Source organism: Bos mutus, chromosome 10 (genome assembly GCF_027580195.1).
Source record: "Bos mutus isolate GX-2022 chromosome 10, NWIPB_WYAK_1.1, whole genome shotgun sequence".
Taxonomy (NCBI): domain Eukaryota; kingdom Metazoa; phylum Chordata; class Mammalia; order Artiodactyla; family Bovidae; genus Bos; species Bos mutus.
Genome location: NC_091626.1, coordinates 22,518,852 through 22,538,390, shown reverse-complemented (window position 1 = coordinate 22,538,390; position 19,539 = coordinate 22,518,852). Strand labels below are relative to the sequence as shown.

General features: G+C 54.1%; 1 protein-coding gene across 3 annotated transcripts; it reads right to left on the bottom strand.

Annotated features, from left to right (window-relative positions):
- Nucleotides 1-6,041: 6,041 nt before the first annotated feature.
- Nucleotides 6,042-19,227, bottom strand: PGF (placental growth factor). Of its 3 annotated transcripts, XM_014479864.2 has the most exons (7): nucleotides 18,770-19,212; nucleotides 17,501-17,543; nucleotides 12,983-13,179; nucleotides 11,754-11,830; nucleotides 9,791-9,820; nucleotides 9,623-9,685; nucleotides 6,042-6,785 (listed from the first exon to the last, which is right to left on the bottom strand). In XM_014479864.2, exons 1-7 carry the CDS (start codon nucleotides 18,842-18,844, stop codon nucleotides 6,758-6,760), a joined length of 513 nt encoding a protein of 170 aa, XP_014335350.1. In that variant the 5' UTR covers nucleotides 18,845-19,212; the 3' UTR covers nucleotides 6,042-6,757. The 3 variants fall into 3 exon arrangements, with proteins under 3 accessions (XP_014335350.1, XP_070233610.1, XP_005901045.1); XM_070377509.1 differs by lacking the exon at nucleotides 11,754-11,830 and having other exon boundaries at nucleotides 18,770-19,227; XM_005900983.3 differs by lacking the exon at nucleotides 9,623-9,685 and having other exon boundaries at nucleotides 18,770-19,215.
- Nucleotides 19,228-19,539: the final 312 nt, after the last annotated feature.

Genomic DNA, 19,539 nt, shown 5'->3' with positions numbered 1-19,539 from the left:
CTTTGCAGCCAAAGGTAGAGAAGCCCTATACAGTCAGCAAAAACAAGACTGGGAGCTGACTGTGGCTCAGATCACGAACTCCTTATTGCCAAATTCAGACTTAAATTGAAGAAAGTAGGGAAAACCACTAGACCATTCAGGTATGACCTAAATCAAATCCCTTGTGGCTATACAATGGAAGTGAGAAATAGATTCAAGGGATTAGATCTGACAGACAGAGCGCCTGGAGTAACTATGGACAGAGGTTCGTGACATTGTACAGGAGACAGGGATCAAGACCATCCCCAAGAAAATGAAATGCAAAATGGCTGTCTGAGGAGGCCTTACAAATAGCTATGAAAAGAAGAGAAGCGAAAAGCAAAGGAGAAAAGGAAAGATATACCCATCTGAATGCAAGTTCCAAAGAATAGCAAGGAGAGATAAGAAAGTCTTCCTCAGTGATCAATGCAAAGAAATAGAGGAAAACAAAAGAATGGGAAAGAGTAGTGATTTCTTCAAGAAAATTAGAGATATCAAGGGAAATTTTCATGCAAAAATGGGCTCAATAAAGGACAGAAATGGTACGGACCTAACAGAAGCAGAAGATATTAAGAAGAGGTGGCAAGAATACACAGAAGAACTATACAAAAAAGATCTTCACAACCCAGATAATCACGATGGTGTCATCACTGACCTAGAGCCAGACATCCTGGAATGCAAAGTCAAGTGGGCTTTAGGAAGCATCACTGTGAACAAAGCTAGTGGAGGTGATGGAATTCCAGTTGAGCTATTTCAAATCCTAAAAGATGATGCTGTGAAAGTGCTGCACTCAATATGCTAGCAAATTTGGAAAAGTCTGCAGTGGCCACAGGACTGGAAAAGGTCAGTTTTCATTCCAATCCCAAAGAAAGGCAATGCCAAAGAATGCTCAAACTACCGCACAATTGCACTCATCTAACACACTAGCAAAGTACTGCTCAGAATTCTCCAAGTCAGGCTTCAACAATACGTGAACTGTGAACTTCCAGATGTTTAAGCTGGATTTAGAAAAGCCAGAGGAACCAGAGATCAAATTGTCAACATTTGTTGGATCATCGAAAAAGCAAGAGAATACCAGAAAAACATCTACTTCTGCTTTATTGACTATGCCAAAGCCTTTGACTGTGTGGATCACAACAAACTGTGGAAATTTCTTCAAGAGACTGGAATACCAGACCACCTGACCTGCCACCTGAGAAATCTGTACGCAGGTCAAGAAGCAACAGTTAGAACTGGACATGGAACAACAGGCTGGTTCCAAATTGGGAAAGGAGTACTTCAAGGCTGTATATTGTCACCCTACATATTTAACCTATATGCAGAGTACATCATGAGAAGTGCTGGACTGGATGAAGCACATGCTGAAATCAAGATTGCCATGAGAAATATCAGTCACCTCAGATATGCAGATGACACCACCCTTATGGCAGAAAGCAAAGAGGAACTAAAGAGCCTCTTGATGAAAGTGAAAGAGGAGAGTGAAAAAGCTTAAAAGTCAACGTTCAGAAAACTAAGATCATGGCATCTGGTCCCATCACTTCATGGCTAATAGATGGGGAACAGTGGAAACAGTGAGAGACTTTATCTTCTTGGGCTCCAAATCACTGCAGATGGTGACTGCAGCCATGAAATTAAAAGACGCTTGCTCCTTGGAAGAAAAACTATGACCAACCTAGTCAGTTAGTCAGTTAATTCAGTTGCTCAGTCATGTCTGACTCTTTGCAACTCCATGGACTGCAGCACGCCAGGCCTCCCTGTCCATCCTAGACAGCTTATGAAAAAGCAGAGACAATACTTGGCCAGCAAAGGTCCATCTAGTCAAAGCTATGGTTTTTCCAGTAGTCATGTATGGATGTGAGGGTTGGACTATAAAGAAAGCTGAGCACCAAAGAATTGATGCTTTTGAACTGTGGTGTTGGAGAGGACTCTTGAGAGTTCCTTGGACTGCAAGGAGATCCAACAAGCCTATCCTAAAGGAAATCAGTCCTGAATATTCATTGGAAGGACTGATGCTGAAGCTGAAACTCCAATACTTTGGCCACTTGAGCTGACTCATTTGAAAAGAGCCTGATGCTGGGAAATATTGAAGGCAGGAGGAGAAGGGGACAACAGAGAATGAGATGGTTGGATGGCATCATGGACTCAATGGACATGAGTTTGAGTAAACTCCAGGAGCTGGTGATGGAAAGGGAGGCCTGGCATTCTGCTGTCCATGGGGTCGCAAAGAGTCGGACATGACTGAGCGACTGAACTGAACTGGAAAGACTTTCATGTGCTAATATATTTTGCCCCTTTACACATGTATCCATTACAAAATGCCTGGTCCTAGTAGACTCAAAAAATGTTCAGGAATGAATGATTGATCAGGGTAACCACCTCACACGCATAATTAAGATCGAACTCTCTTCTGGCCTTCTCAGTGGTATTTGTACCTCTGGTCTCATGCCCGTAGGGTCCATTCTCCACACGGAAGGCAGAGTGAGCTTTAAAAAAAATGTGCGGATTATCACTTTGTTTCCTTGCTTGAACCCCTGCAATGGTTTCCATCCACATTATAACAAAATTCAAACTCCTTACCCTGCAAAGCCCTTCACGATCTGCCTACCTCTAACATCACATCTCACGGCCCTTCCTCCCTTGCCCTTCAGGCTCCAGACACATTGGGATTCCTTCCAGGCTTTAGCATCAGCTGTGTTTTATGTTTGAAGGACTCTTGTCCTGCTTTGGAGTAATCGTCACATGACCATAACTTCACCATAAAGGTCACCTCCACGAGAGGCCTTCTGTGACCTCCTGGTCTAGAATACTTTCCCAAAACACTGTCTCATGACATTTCTGTATTTCCATGAAGCCTCCACTGCTGCATGACAACTGCCTCCAAACACTCTGTTATTATTTTATTTCATAATTCAACAATGAGGAAATCAATTAGGGTACAGCGGGTACAGCTTCTCCTCTCTATTTTTGATTTTTTTAGTGGGAAACAATTTCATTATTTATTTGTTTGGATGTGCTGGGTCTTTGTTGCAGTGCACAGGCTTCTCCTGCTGTGGAGCAGGGACTCTGGAGCGTGCCAGCTCAGCAGTTGCAGCTCACGGACTAAGTTGCCCTGCGGCATGTAGGATTCCAGTTCCTCAAGCAGGAATCAAAGCCACTTCCCCGGAATTGAAAGGCGGACTCCCAGCCACTGAACCACCAGGGAAGTCCCAATCTGTCTGTTCTCTAGGGGGTCTGAGGCTTCATTCGAGATGACTGTACTGCCCGGGAGTTGGAACAATTGGAGGCTGATTGATCCCCCCCTGCCTCCTCCCTACACGTCTATATTACTGGCTTGGGCTTCCTTCCAACATGGTGACCTCATCATAGTTGGACTTCTCACATGGCAGCTCAGGGTTCCAAGAGACCAAGGCAGGAGCTGCCAGTCCTCTTTAAAGGACTTGGAACCATTATAGAGTCCTTTCTGCCTTACGCTATTGGTCAAAGCAGACCCAAGTCTACTCAGATTCAAACGAAGGGCCATCTCTAATGTGCCAGACCCATACTCTGGCAATAAGACCGTTTTCTCATTAATTTCTCTGTTTACATGTATCAGTTGCTTATTAAGCAAGCCGCAGGAATACAAACAAACCAGTTTCTTTCTCTCATCGTTGCTTCTGGATGAACTATGTTGTTTCTCCTTTTCCTGTGTCTTAATAGCATCTTGGGCAGATCTTCTAATGTTCCTGTCACTTTAATTTATTAAAGGCCTGGCCTCATTTAAGCTGGTCCATCTACTTGAAGGCTAACTCCTTTCACTCCTGGGCAGGGCCTGGATTGAACTCGAGCGAGCAGGAAGAGGCATGGTCTGCTCTTAGACCCCTCACCACTTTCCTGGCCAAAGTCCTTTTCTCTTTTTCACAGGGTCAGGAAGGAGAAATTAGGGGAAAAGTTCCTCTTAGCAGAGGCCATTTCTTCTCTAGCTGTGAACGTACCTGGTATGGTAGGCATCGAGATGCCAACTGTCCTGTAGGTGCACCGCAGGGTTGCCCCACTACTCTGTTCCCTATTATGCTCCTTTTCCAGGTCTATACCTGACACCCCATCTCAGTGATTGCCCCAACTCTACGCCCACAGCCTATAGCCTATGGGGTCTCTTCACCTGCAGGTGTCCCTCTTGGGAGACCATAGGCAAGGGAGCTCACAGCCATTCACCTTCCCCACATCCCCCAACCTGTGGGAAATGACTGCTGGAGGTCCCTAAGTGTCCCCTCTCCCTGTCCCTTGTCACTATTCAGTTCTCCATCCCTCCAACCTCCAGCCAGATAGCACACAGGCTAGTCTGAATGGCAAATCCAGCTCCAGGGAGAGGAGGGTAGACACCAGCAGCCCAGGTGTCCAATGACTACCCCTCCCTCTCTCTCCTCCCCCACCACCCCGTACCCTCCTCCATCCCGCTGCTTATGGAGGCTGAAGAAGGGCGTACTGAGTGATGTTTGAGCCTGGCAGGACTACTTCAGCCATCTCCTATTAATCATAAATCCTGTAGACAGACGTGTCCAACCCCAAATTGCTGCTTCTTTGTTTTAAAAAGTGTGGGGGTGCTCAAGACCCCTTTCTCCTAAGTGCTGGGTCCAGTCTCCAATGTGAAAACCAATAAAGTCCACCCCACATCCTGAATCCATGATTACAGTCCATCTCTCCACTCAAATACGAGATCCATGAGAGCAGGTCCTGGATGCTTTATTCCCCACTGGGTCCCTGGTGCCTAGGTACACAGGTGGGGCTCCACAAAGAGATAAAGAGCAAAAGACAAGGGCCTGCTACGTCCTGAATGACCTGAAAGGATGGCCAGCGTGGCCAGATGCACCAGTCAGCTCCCTTCCTACTGGCTCCAGCTGTGAGGTTCTGGCCACAGATGCAGAGTTTTGCTTCTGGCCTCTGGCTGCTCCCCTGGTCTAGTTCTCTCCAGGGGTGGCTGGTCTGGGTGGAGAGGCAGACCTCCATGTGGGTGACTTGTGAAGCCGAGAGCCTGGGACATGCTACAAGGGCTGGGGTAGTGTCCCTGGGGCCCCATCAGAAACTGACTAAAGGGGAGGGGTGCTCTTCTTGGCTACCCATCCCTCCGAGGCAACAGCTCAGAACGGGTGTAGCCCAAGAGGGAAGAGGCAGAAGAGAAAATACCTTTCTCCCACGAAGCATGTCCTGCGGGGCCAGCCCACACCCACTCTGTGATCGCCGGCCAGAAGCACACTCTGACCGGGGTGTCCTCCAGGGCGGCCCAGGCCTCAGTGGTGGACAGACCACCAAGGGCAGCTGCCTCGGCAGCGCTGCCCCACCCAGACCATCCCTGGCTTCCCTCCAAAGCCTGAGGAGGGCTCCGGCCCCAGGCCCTGTGGCTTTATCTGAGCAGCCTGCAATCAGAGAGAACAGGGAGCACCCTGTCCCTAAACATAGCAGGAAAACAGACACACCTTGGGGGTCGAAGGCTGAAGGGAGTCAGATAATAAGTGATTTGGATTGTGGGGGGGGGGAAGCATTTTTTCCTCCTTTCATGCCAAGGCATTCAAGAGGAGACAGAGGAAGATGGGAGGCCCAGGGCGGAAGAAATCAGGCAGCATCTGCCAGTCCCTGCATTCAGCAGCCGGAGCAGGCTGGAGGTGGCGTGGTTTAGGTCTCTGGAGCCAGAAGCCGTGGCACCTGAGAGCCAGGCATTGGGCTGGGGGTAGGGTGACCCTGGGGAAGGTGGCAGGTACCAGGGGAAGAGGATTGTGCTCTTGAATTTGAGGGTGTTCAGGGGTGGCTGAAGCCTGGGTACCCAAGTTTAGGGCCAAGCCTCCATTCTGGGAACCCCTCATTATGGGAAGAGTGGGCCTCAGGGTTTTGCCTAAAGCATCTGGAGAAGACGCCCCAGGGACTGCAGGCTGGACCCCCACGCACCCCCCACCCCCAGGCAGCCTTGGAACCCACGGTCCTCTTTCCTCCGTCCCCCTTCCACTTCCTGCTGTCGCCCGCTGCTCTGACAGGAACGCTCCCCTGGAAAGCAGTTGCAGACTAGAATACTTTATTCAAGAGAATCTGGCTTGGCAGTCAGACAGCCACGCGAGGGCAGCTCACTCCATGTCCAGCTTGGGGCCCACTTTTTGCCTTTGTCCTTGAGAGGGGCAGGACGATGATGCCTTGGCCACAAAGAACAATGTCCCAGCACAAGCAGCAGTTAAGAGGTGAGGCGAGACTGAGGGGACGAGGAGTGGCAGAGGCCCCCCAGGCAAGCACTGTTTTCCAGAGCTGAACGTCCAACCTCCGGGGTGCAGAGTGGCTGCCCGCCCACCCTCTCAGCAGGGCCAGGGTGGCCAGAGCAGGGGCCTCCACACCCCCCACTTCCACCAGGAGCTGCCCCAGCAAGGCTTGCTGGTCTGCGCAGAGCCCAAGGTTCCGGGAGGGCAGGTGGTGGGTCTCCAGTCCTTCCTTCTCCAGCCTCCTGGAGACCCCCGGGGCCTCTGGGGCCAGGCCTGCCCATCACAAAGCCGTAAGTCTTGCTCCTTCTCAAGCTGAAGCCACATGGGTCTGTCTTCTTTCTCTCACGTTCTGTTTAAGGCACTGAATTCCTGAGGGTCCTGTCCCATGGAGGGAGTGAGTCATTCAGCAGGGATACAATTGGCTAATAAATAGAGGGCAGGTGCCAGCAGGGAGGTAACTGAGAACGTGACGGTAATAAATACACGAGCCGGGTGTGGGGGGTCTCTCTCTTCCGAGGGACTGGTTACCTCTGGGAAATAGTATCACCACACCTGCCAGAGACCAAACACAGAAAGAAGGTATCAGTCCAAGGTGGAGGGTGGGAGGACTTCCTGGAGGGGAAGCTTGGACAGGGAGCACGGAGAGCCTGCAATGCTCCTGGATCTCTGCTTGCACGAGGCTGAGAAGCAGCTAGGAACTGGTCTTCACCAAGCACTTACCCAGGTGCTCAGGCCTGCGCCAAGCACTCTCTCATTTACCCTTAACGATATTCCACAAGGAAGGGCGCAATTACTATCATCCTTTGGCAGATGAGGCAATGGAGGCTCAGAGAGGTTAAGAAACTTGCCCAAGGTCACACAGCAAGTTAGTGACAAAGCCGGCTTTAAACACAGTCTGGCTCCATGCACCAATGCCTTTGGTTACTTGGGGCAGCAATCTTCAAACAAGGATACCAGAACCCCTGGATGCACATGAAGATTGTCCAAGTCCTATGTGAGTATTGGTGATTTTAAAGGAATCTGCTCCCAGCCTCTACCTGCACTCTGCCTGAAAACTGTCTGCGACAGAGATCTGCTTCCCATCATCTTGTTGCCAAAGGCCCTTCTCCCTCAGAAAGGAAGGAAGTTCCTGTTACAGTACTTTGCCCCAAGGTAAAAAGGATTCAGGGGGACACTGAATACAAGAACAATTTGATAGATATTGGTGTAGGTGGTTGAGAAAAGAAATATGGTGAGCTATTGGGTAACCAAGTCTTTCGCAAGTCAGGTGGTTTCCACGTCTGCTTTCAACAAAATTGAAGAGATTAGCTAAATCGTCAGGTAATGTCAAGAGAAGTAAATTCTTATAGCAGATCACTTTCAGGTTTTTGGCAAATATTGATAACTTGGAAGGAGTTCAAGTGATCGAGTAACACCCAGCCCCATTTACTTATTTATGTGAACAGTTTTTCAGTCTTTTCATCTGCAAAAAATGAACAGGAATGGAATTACTGCTGAATCCAGTCTCAGTCTGGCAGGAGATAATGTTCATTGCCGGGTTCATCAACTAATTGAAAAGAAGTAGCTACATCCATCTCATTGAGATGCAACCCCAGTAAGATTGATTGTCCTTTTGTGCTTAGCATCTAGTAAAATATAATGTATTTGTGCTGTTTTAACCTATGGGTACTACTAACAATTACTGTGATAATTCATTCCAAAAAAATTTAATTTCGAGTTTTCTGCTCACAGGAAAATTTAAAATAATTCAAACTCATATACCATTGTTGTGGCAGATAAGTAAGACAAGGTGGTACATAAAAGATGTTTGACTATTTAAAAAATATTACATTAGGCTGAAATTCTTGGGAAAAGTAAAATGGAAAGACATGTTCGAGGCAAAAAGAAGCAATGGAAATATGCAGCTATTAAAGGAGAGTGTTCATATACTTTTTGATGTTGTTAAACAATTTTTAAAAAGTGGATGATGGTATTAAATTTGGATGGCTTATTCCACAGGATACATCTGGAGAGTGATATAATGGCTTTATATTAAAATATTAATATATTACATCCTTTGCAACTATCTACAATGTTGATGAAAAAGGTTAATGTCGACTTAAAAATGAACAAGGGGGCACTTGGGCTTTGGAAGTTCTTTCAAGAGATTCCCGAATGAAACATTTGAGGGCTGCTACCCCAGCAGCTAGGACAGGACGCTTTCCATCTGGGGCTGCCTGGCTGGGGAGCCCTGTGGGGACTGCCAGCCCCTCTCCTAGTCACTGCTTGGAACCAGGGGAGAAATAAGGGCTACATGCCTGCAGGGACCAACCTCCCCAGAATCCCTAGCTTCACGGAACGGGGTGGACGTGTCTGCTCCTGCAGGGACAGGCTCACAGGGTAGAACTTGGCCAGCTCCAGCCCCATGACATGAGAAGATCTGTGGAAAAGACAGGACTGTGGAGACAGTCCTGTCGCTGGGAGGAGACTGGCCTTGAAGGAGAACCGTGGTGTGACTGAGTTACTGCGCATGTGAGCTACTTTATTTTTCCTGTTTACTCTCACAGATTCGGGGTTGCCCTTTGCTAATTCTGCTCTTCCAACACTCAGGCCTGGACCCCAGCCACCTTCTCCAGAGGTGAAGCCAAATGGACAGGTAACATGGACAAAGAAAGAAAAGCAAGTAGACCCCAAGGCTCCCTGGGAGTGAAAGAAATACTTGCCTGAGAGCCAGTGAGGGGCTCTACCTTCCCTATGTCCTCCAGGAGGTAGTCCTGGCTAAATTTTTGGACTTTAAAAAAAAAAATTCTTACTTTAAAAAAAAATTGTTTTGGCCACACCCTGTAGCATGTGGGACCTTAGTTTCCTGACCAGGGATCAAACTGGCTACCCGTGCGTTGGAAGGTGGAGTCTTAACCACTGGGCCGCTGGCCTGTGCGTGTGCTAAGTCGCTTCAGTTGGGTCTAACTCTTTACCACCCTATGGACTGTAGCCCACCAGCCTCAGTCCCTAAATTTTTGGACTTTCTAACACTAGAGTGTAAGCCCTGTAAGGGCAGAAATATTATTGGTCTGCCCACAAAAGTGCCTGGCACACAGTAAGTGCTTGGTAAATGTTTGTAGATCGACCGAATGCTTGGTTGACCCCGCTGACCCTCATTCTACACACAGAAAAACTAGGCTCAGAGAGGTGATGGGACTTGCTCAAGGCCACACAGAGACTCAGAACGAAGCCGGGACGGCTTCCTGGTTCTTATCTCGGCTCACTGGAGGCTTCCTAGGGCCTGGAATCTCTAGGTTCTGGCCCGCACCGCTGGCTTTGTCCCTCCCCGACCACTGATCGTGCTGGCAGGGTGGGGCTCCCCTCTGGCCCAGCCTCCTTGCCATCCCTGGGCACCCCCGTGCACTCACAGGTGACAGTCTTTGTGTTTCTGCTCCTCTCTCTTCCTCGGGCCCCTGACCCTGGATCTCCTCCTGCAATAAGCCAAAAGCGTCAAGACAGAGCGGCTGGGGGCCCCCATGCTAGGTCAGGCGTTGGCAGGCCTGAGAACAGCCCGGTACCCCTGCCAGGCTGCTTACCTTGTTTGCTTCATCTTCTCCCATAGAGGTCTGGAAAAACAGAGAGAGGAACGGAGGAGAATTAGGACAGCCGTGGATCGGGGCTCCCTGGCCAGACTTCCCTGCCATCACTGGGGCTGGCCCTGTAGTTGGTGCTGAAGCCACTAGGGGGTAGCATGGAGCTAGTGAGGGAGAGATGCCCAGAGGCTTGGGGGCTTCCACTCCCACTCTAGGCCCTGGCGACCCCACTAAGAGAGGTGCGAATGCCCTCTTGGGGGTCCTCTCCACACCCATCTGCTCTCCTCTGCTTCTTGGAATCAAATCTGGGGGCCAAGTCTGCTCTCTGCAGCCTTTCTCTGTTCACTTCCTTCCCTTGCACCTGCCAGGGTGCCCTTTCCTTCCAGGGTGCCCTCTGGGAGTCTCCTCGCTGACAGTGAATGAGGGGCAAGGCCACCTGTCAAGGCACAACTACCACCACCCTACCCTGGGGACGTGTGACGTTGCAGCAATCTTAAGGACTCAGGGAGTGGGATGACAGGAGGTGATCGAAAGCCCCACAGTCACCAGACTTGTCCTGGCTCTGTCTCCCAGGGCCGTGGCTGTTGGCCCAGAAGAGAGAAGAAAGGTGGCCCTGTTGCTCAGCCCTCTGGACGGCGACAGTCTTCCCTGGGAACCAGGGTGGGGGCGTGGGACAGCGTGGTGACAGTCAGCTTTGGGCCAGGGAAGGCTGCCCTAGGCTGGCCATCTCCCTTGGGAGCCAGGGCAGGGTACCAGCACCTCCTGGGACTGTCTGGTCCTGTCTCTGCCATCTGGGACCAGTCAGAGACACTCTTGGGCCCTTAATCTTCTCATCTGTCTGCCCCAACATACAGGTTATGAGGGCAAAGGTGATGGGGAAGGGGAAAGGTTGCTGTCTAGCACTGCCAAGGAGGACTTGCTACTCAACTGTTGTTACATGGCCAAGTCCTGGCAAGGGAGGATGGGAGGAAGCGGATTGAGGCAGGGCTTCGAGCGGTGGTATAGGTCCAAGAGCAGTGGCCAGAGCCCAGACACCAGGCAGGGCCAAGCCCAGGGCAGTCCTGGAGCTTCTGTAGAGCGTGGTAATGGCCATGAGAGGTAGCATAAGAAAGGGCAGGTTTAGGGGTCAACAGGCTGGGGTCAACCCACTAGCTGTGGCAAATCACGTAACCTTAGCAAGCCTCGGTTTCCTCATCTGTAAAATGGGTGGTTAGGAGACCAAGGACCTGGTCTGTCTTGCTCACCACTATATCCCAAGCATCTGAGACCATACCTAGCCTACACTAAGTGCTCAGTAGATGTTTGCTGATTAAATCAGAAAATACACTCAGGTCGGGTGCCTATGCTGGGCAAGGCACAGAGTAGATGCACCATAAATGGTGGTTCTCCCCCTCTTCCTGCCCCAAGATATGGCTCAGGACCTCTGGTCCCATGCCTCCATCCCATGGCCCAGAGGTATCAGGAGTGCCCCTGAACCAGTCGCCGGTGCCAGGCCTGCTGCTCCCGGTAACTAATGCTAAGAGCACCCTGGGCACCAGCAGCAAGATGTGTTGGGGAGAGGCTCTGCCAGGTGGAGACTCGACTTTAAAGAAAGCCTGTGCCTCCTTCCCTCTGCCCCTTCCCTCCTACCAGGGTTTGTCTGTCTTTGAGCTCCTCAATCCCGTTTCCCGCTCCCGTGGGTCCAAGTGCCTCTTCCAGCGCCCTGGCATCCCCATCCCAGCTCAAGGAGGGAGACGGCGTGCCCAAGCCTGGCCAGTTTGGGAGGGACCCTGGCTCCCTCTGTCCCTGTGGCTTCTCAGTAGCTATGCTCCAGCTCCTGGGACCAGCTCCCTGGGCTGCCACTGGTCCCCGATTTCCCTGGCCTCCATCAGCTAGGGAGGAGGCACAGACTGCAGCACGGATGGGCAACCCCTGGCTGATGCCGCCAGGTGTGTGGGGGCTGTCCCGGCCGCACCCGAGGACCCACTTGCACTCGCAGCGGACGTGCTGAGAGAAGCTCATCTCCACAAAGAAGGGCTGGTCCAGAGAGCGGTACTTCATGAGCTGTGAGGAGACAAAGGTTGGGTGACTGGACTGCGGGGGTGGCCTGCGGGTTTCCAATACTCCGTTCAGCCATCCCTTAGGGGAGGACCAGACTCCCTATTTCCCACCAGCCTTTGTACTACATGGGTTTCCCTGGTGGCTCAGATGGTAAAGAATCTGCCTGCAATGCAGGAGACCTGGGTTCAATCCCTGGGTAGGGATGATCCCCTGGAGAAGGGATAAGCTACCCACTCCAGTGTTCTTGGGCTTCCCTGGTGGCTCTGATGGTAAAGAATCAGCCTGCAATGTGGGAGACCTGGGTTCAATTCCTGGGTAGGGAAGATCCCTTGGAGGGGGGCTTGGCAACCCACTCCAGTATTCATGCCTGGAGAATCCCATGGACAGAAGATCCCGTGATACAGTCCATGGGATCGCAAAGAGTCGGACATAACTGAGCGACTAACGCTTACTTACTTACTTCTGTACTACACACCCTCATTATGCTTGGAGCGTGGGGCAAACAGCCCTCCTACCTGCCTGCAGACCTGAGGGAGGCTCCCATTCCCCCTCTTCCCAGGGCCATCAGCAAAGCACAGGATAGGAAGGTGGCCTGTGCTCTGAAGGCAGGAAGACCTATGTTTAAATCTTGGCTTTTCCACTTGCTAAGTAGGTGAAATATCATCTCTGAAGCTCAGCTTCCCTCTGTAAAATGGGAATATCACTTGGCTCCAAGGACTGAATGTTGAGGTAACATTTCTGAAGCACAGTGCTTGGAAATTTCTGAAGTTTCAAGTGCTCAGAAAAAAAGACCAACATTGTGAGTGTGAGTGTGGAAGCAAAGCTCAGGGCACCAAACACTCCTGGTATAAAAAGGGATGTCTTGAATAAGAACAGATTTCTTTCCCAACCTCAATCAGATATCTTGTGTCCTGGGATAGGGCTAAGCCAGAGCCTGAGAAAGCTGCTAAGGGAGGAGGAGAGGGGGGCTCAAAGATGGGGTGGGGACTCAAGAAGGAGGAGTGCTGTGGGTAAGAACACCTGGGTGTCAGTTTGGATCCTGTGGCCCTGGCCTACCCTCTCCTGGCCCCCTCTCTTGGGGACCAGGCTCTGTGGCCCTCTGAGCAGCTGTGGATGGCGGGGCAGGCTGGGGCCCGAGCCGGGGTGTCACCCTACCTGCATGGTGACGTTGGCTGTCTCCAGGGGCACACAGTGCATGCTCTCATCGCTGCAGCAGCCAGTGCAGCGCATCAGGGAGACGCAGGATGGGCTGAATAGATGCTCCATCTCGCTGGGGTACTCAGACACAATGTCCACCAACCTCTCCACCGGCCGGCAGTAGCTGCGGCTCCACACTTGCTGGAAGGGCACCACTGCGAGGAGGCACAGACAGCTGGCTCAGGTCCCCGGGCACGGCAGGTCCTCCCAGGTCCAGCCCACACCCGCTCCTCCAGGAAGCCCCCAGCCTACGTGAGCGCTCCCCCTGCTCTGAACTCCTGACGTCAATTCTCTGGGACGACAGTTGGGCCTCCCCTCTGCCCGCCCCGGCTCATCTGCTAGATGGAAATCCCAGGGGAACAGAACTTCTTAGGGGCTTGTGATCCTCGGCTCTGTTCTCAGCTCAGGTGCCGGCATCAGCCTCGGGGGCCTTGGAGCTCGGAGGAGCGTGTCCTGGTAGTCTCCCCAGGCCCTCTGGATCTTTCTCAGGGCCTGACCTGGTCCTCTCTTGGTGTTGGGGAATTGGCAGAATACAGTTAGCTCTGCAAGTTCCGCAAGACTGGCTTGCAGAGTCCCACAGGGAGGGTGAACCTTCCCCTTAGTCCTTATTTCCTCTAATGTCTGGGCTAGCTCCTCCGCCTGGTGGCCCAGACTGCAGCCAACGATGTGCCCCGTCCCCGCTCTCCATTTTCGGTTGGACCACCCTTGCATGGGCCCAGGGCCGCATCACTCAGATACCCTCTATCGGTCCATGCTCCTTGCCCCCTTCTCATTTCTAACCAAATAAAGCCCACCACCCACTCCTCCAGCCCTGCCTCCCTGCCTCCTCTCTGAAGCCTTCTCCAACTTGTCTGATATGAACAGACGTTCCTCTTTTGAGCATAACTCAGCCCCAAGAGCTTGCTTTATCTACGTCACTGGTGGCTTTTATCGTTTTTACAAGCGAGTTGAGGCTCCTTGTAGACAGGCACCCAAACATCCAGTAAACACAGGCTAGGTAATTACTGATTGAGTAGATGATAGTTCACTGAAAATTATCAGGGATATCCCTGGCCCCCACAATGTCCTGGTGATCGTGACTGGATCTTTGGGGGCCTGATCTGGAGTCTCTTAAAAGATGCTGCTCCTTTCGGGGAGGGCCTGGGGCCTGGACCCATACACAGATTCGCAGGAAGTGAATAGCCAGAGCTAGGAGACTGGCTCCTGGTCCCGGCCCTGTGCTGGCTGTGTGACCTTGGGGAGGTCACTGCACCTTTCTGGGGGTATCAGTTTCTCCAGCTGGGGAAAAAGAAGAAGGCTGGGAAGAGATGGTTGCTAAGGGCTCCCCCAGCTCTGACAGGCGCTCTGTGTTTCTGAGTGCACTGTGCACACGACCCAGCCCAACCTTGAGACTGCGGGCGGAGACACATCGCCAATCCTGGGTCACCCTGCCCTGCACTGGATGGTCGTCCTCCTCTGGTGGGGGAGGACAGGGGAGCTGGACCACCTGGGGTCCCTGCAGCCTCTGCCCTGGTGCAATGGCTGCTCCCAGCAGCCCCTCACTTCCTTCCACAGCCCTTCCTAGGAGGCAGAAGGGGCTGAAGTCCATTCTACTGAGCCTGCAAGGACGTGAGTCTCAGGGTAATCTCGGAGGAAGAATAAACTTCAGCCCTAGCAGAGGCCCTCAGGAAAGGCTGCAAGCGGGTGGAAAATACCCAAGAGGCGGTGTGTCCACGTGGAGCTGGCTGGGGCAGCACAGAGCAATAAACCATGCTTATCTGGGCGTCTGCGGCTCCATTCTGCCCTGTCTGTTGCAGGGGCACTAGGGTTGGGTCCGGGGATGGGAAGGGGACCAGAGGCCTCCCTGATCCTGCCTCTCCAGGCCTCTGGGCCACTCTCCCTGGACCCAAGCAGGAAACAAGGCCATGTACGCCAGGCAGCCCAAAGCCCCAGGAAACTGGCCTTTGTAGGGAGAGGTCAGAGGAGCAGCTCCCTAATGTACCTCCATGAGTGCGTGTTTAGTCTAAAACCTTCATGAGCACTACATAACTCTCAACGTTTAATCTCTGCCTTGGAAAACGTAAATAACAGGAGAAGAGTAGCCGGCTGCCAAAGTGCCATAGAAGGTTCAGGGTCCCGCCCTGGGACCAGCCATCAGGAAGAGCACAGAAGCAGAGGAGGGGCCCTGAAGCCCCCTACCATCCCACAAGCAGACTCCAGCCCAGCCGGGCTGTGGGGCCACTGCCAGGTTAAGCAGAGCCCGGCAGGGCTGAGAAGGCAGAAGAGACTTCCTGTTCCCCCCACGCCCAGGCTCCAGGGCCCTGAAGCCCGGCACGTCCTGGGCCACACGGCCCAGATGGCGTTGGGAGAGGGCAGGGAAGGTGGTGGGCTGGGCCTGGTTTACCTGGTGGTCATCAAGGAAGAGAGCCGCTCATCCCTGGGGCTGCTGTCTCGGGGTATGGGAGAAACAGAGGGTGCTGGGCGAGGGGCCGGCTGAGAGAGTGCGGAGACTGCTCCCAGATGTGGGCTGAGCCCCTCAGCAAAGAGCTCTGCTCACCTGCTCCTGAGAGCACTTCCTCTGGCCCCCGACCTGCTCAGAGGCCAGGGTCCGAGAGAGGAACGGTGCGGGGGCGGTTGCCTGTGGCTCAGGCAGGCGCCTGGCTGCCCCCAGGGCCATGAGTGGGCTCCCTTGCCAGCCCCTGGGCAAGCTTCCAGTCTGGCTCCAGCTGCCTAACACCCAGGACAGAGGAGATCCCTGGATGGGAAGTGTTTCATCCTGAGAGCAAGCGCCTGGGGAGGCCACTGGGTGGGGGAGGGGGGACAGGACTGGGCAGAGCCACGGGCCACCAGCCGAACCCAGCAGGTATCCCATCCGTGGTCACCGGCAAAGCACACAGCCAGCCTGCCTCGAGAGACAACCTGTTCATGCCTGCTCAGCTGTGAGCCATGGGGAGGCTTGGTGTCATAAACTCCAGCTCTGCCACATGTCCTGAGGAGTGTCTGAGCCTTTAGGCAACCCCAAGGGCCTCTCTGAGCCCCAGAGCCTTCATTTACAAAACGTAGAGAATATGAGGGCTTTCCTAGTTCATCACAGCTTGTGGTCAGCATGGAGTTACAGTAAGTGGCTGATACTATTCCCATGAATAGTAACAGTAAAAAAATCAACGTCTGTGGCTGCAGAATACAGAGCATTCTGTCTCTTGTCTGGTATTACTAGGGGATGTCGTTTTCAGGCTTTTGATAACTGGGGTCCAAGTTTCTTTCCCTGGTCACAATACAGGCTCCCTAATCAATGATGATGATGACAGGGGAGCTGCCCTAAGGGACTGACACTTCCAAGCCTCCTCATCCAGGTCCCTGGGATATATATATACTCTTGGGACACCTCTATGGCGTCAGAGAATCCTGCCACCTGGGAAAAAGAACCTTTAGATATCATTTGGTCTAACACTCCCATTTTACAGATGATGAAACTGAGGCTCAGATTTCTTTGTCCAAAATATACTAAAAGGATCAAAAGGGCCATGGGGTGGAGATAGGTGATAGGTCCCTCTCCAAATCCCAGAAAGCCTAATATTGTGCCAGTCCCAGAGGGGACAGCAGGGCTAGGAAGAGGGTATCAATGAAATCAATGGCTGCTACTTCCCCCACCTTCTCAGTGCCCAAGCGGCCTGGGACTCAAGCTGGCAGAGCATGACCAAGTCCAGGAGAGGCTGGCTACCAGGTGGTAGAGGGAGGGTGTTCCCAGCACGCAGAGGCTACCACGCGTGTGCGTGCGCACGTCCCTACACGCTCCCTTTCTTCCGTGGGAAGTGGTGTGTGGCCTGCCTGCACGTCTCGGAGAGGCAGGGAGGGAGGAGCAAGGCGGGGGGCCTGGCATGGGCCTCCTGCCTTCTGCACGTATGTCTCTTTGGCAAATGTCTTGCCCTTTGAAGATTCTCCCTTGATGCAACCTAGGGTGGGGAGTGGAGGGGCCGGGGAGGGCACGACTCACTCTGTCTATATGTAATCAATGGAGAGGTCTCCTCAGATCCCTTAAGTTCCTCCAGCCTGGCTGCTGGGAAGTCCTCTTGCCCCTCCCTGGTCCTCTTGATTGCTGGCCCACTGCAGCCTGCTTCTGGACCCTCAGTCTGGCCCTTGGCACTCACCGCTGCACAGCCTTCCAAGACCCCATCTGCCCCCTTGTATCATGCTGGGAAAGGGCTCTGAGCCAACTGTTTGGACACTGGGTATATGTGCTCCTGCCCTGCTCTCTGGGTGCCCGGTGACCCTGGCCCAGGAAGAGACCTCTCTAGGCCTCTGGGTCACAATGCAAGGGGGATCTCTCAGGCCCTGCCAACTCTGTCAGCTAGGGCCTCAGCTAGCTTGCAGACTCTTCCAACTTAATATTGGCCTGCACCCACTGTTCATGCCAACCCTTTCCCATCCACTGCTGAGCCCTGGGATGTGAGGGCTTGGGGAGCCCTGCACCATGCCCTCCCCGCCCAGCCAGCTTACCTTCCACCTCCGATGAAATGTTCCCAGGAGACAAGGCCCACTGCTGTGGACAGAAAGGTGCAGAGGTGAGGGGGACGACCTTGGGCCTCTGTGCTCTGGGGTCCTGTGCGTTGGCAAGAGCACAGAGGCCCCCTCCACCCTCCTGCCCACCTGCTGCTCAGACACGCTGCCCCATCTCACGGCTCGCTCTTTCCAGTGCAACTGACAACTCGAGGGAGCCTGGATGGGTCCTACTTTCTCTGGCCTCAGTTTCCTCATTTGGAAAGGGTGGGAGACTAGAGAAGTTTTTGGAGACCGATTTGCCTGCTATGTCCCAAAGATCTGGTGAGACTATGGGGGTCTCCCATCTACCCAGCCCGCAGGCAGCCTGGCTAGGTCCTGTGCAGCTTGCCTTGGCTGGGTGCCAGAGCCCAGGGGGAGGCCATCAGCCGGTGGGAGCGGAGGCGCTGGAGCCGGTGGCGCCAGGAGCTGCTGCCGCTGGTAAAGTTACACCTCTAAGCAGCCCTGCAGCAGGCGGGCGGGCGGCGGGTGGTACGGCTCTCCTGCCCCCTCGTGGGACTTGCCCAACCCACCCACTTCTGTGCTGGGGCCCGGGACTCCCAGGGCAATGGGATAGGGCCATGGGGGTACCGTGGTGGGAAGGGAGCTTCATTGGCTTTGTCAGGATTTCACTGCCCCAGCTGGCTTGCAGCCAGACTTACCCAGCTCCTGGGAAAAGGGCTCTGCTCACTTCCCCAGGCCCCGCACTCAGGACCTCCGGCTGCCCACCCGGGGAAAGAGGGCACAGTGGGACTCTTGTCTCACCACCCCCCGCCCCAGCCCACCCAGGAGCCCTGGGCTCAACCCAGAGCCTTGGAGGGGGCAGGGCCCAGCCTCCCCTACCAATGGCCTCTTGGGCTGGCTTCCCTTCCACCAGACCAGGTCAGAGGTCCTGGGGGCGCCTGCCTGGTCACAGGGCCTCGACCCTGACCAAAAGGCCAGGGACTGGCCTGGGATTAGCAGAGAGATGCTTTTAGCAAAGCCACTGGGGGCTCTAGGGGCCAGACAGGAAACCTCCCTCCCTTCTCTGTGGCTTCCCTGCCCCCGCCAAGACAGACCCTGGGGGCTGGAGTCTGGGACAGTCCAGCCCGAGGTCTCCTCCCAGAGGACCGGTCCAGCCTGGCTCCCGGGAAGCGTGTGGACATCCTTGGGGGTGCCACTGCCCGCTGTGGGTCTGGGATTTCAGAGCCCTGCCCCTCCCCATTCTCAGGCTGGGGGTGGGAGTCTTACCGTCGTGGGCACGGCAGGCAACACCAGCCCCGTCAGGAGCTGCAGGAAGCAAGTGAACAGTCTCACGGTAGGCATCTTCTCAGACGTACCAAGCCAGGGGACTCCAAGAGAAAACCACCATGCTCATCTCCAGGGGGAGCCCCTGGCGCAGGACCGGAGTTGGATGGGAGCTGGATGCCCCCCTCACTGCTGCCCCGAGGTCCCCGTGGGCGGCCTGAGCATCCTCTGAAAGTCCTGGAGATTCTGGAGGCCCCCGCAGGTAAGGCTGATGCAGAGAGTCCGGCGGGGCCGGGCGGCGTGGGGCAGGCGGGTCCCTGGGAGGGCGGGTCAGGAGCCCCAGCGCGATCCCGGGTCCTCTCTCTCCCCCTCGTAGCCGGCCAGTGATGCCGCTTCTCGCTCAGACAGCAGCTCCCTTCTGGGACTTAAAGCTTGTTGGCGGCGGTGTTTCAGGGGCCGCGGACAGGGCGGGGCCGCACGGCCGCCCCGCCCACCGCCGACGAGGCTCCAGACCCGAGTCCCAGGGAGAGGCCGAGCCCAGCGGGGCCAGAGGGCGGCCAGGCGGCGTAGATCTGAGCCCCAGCTCCGTCGGCCGCAGTGCGTGGAAGGGGCGATCCCGATGCGGACTTGAAAGAAGGCCAGCCGGACCCGTGCCCGCATCCTGCCCGGCGACGCTTGGAGCCTGCTGCCGCCGCCAAGCACGAGGCACTATCGGACTCAGGCAGCACCCAGTGCGGGCCGCAGACAGGGGACCAGAGCTCGGCTCTGGCCAC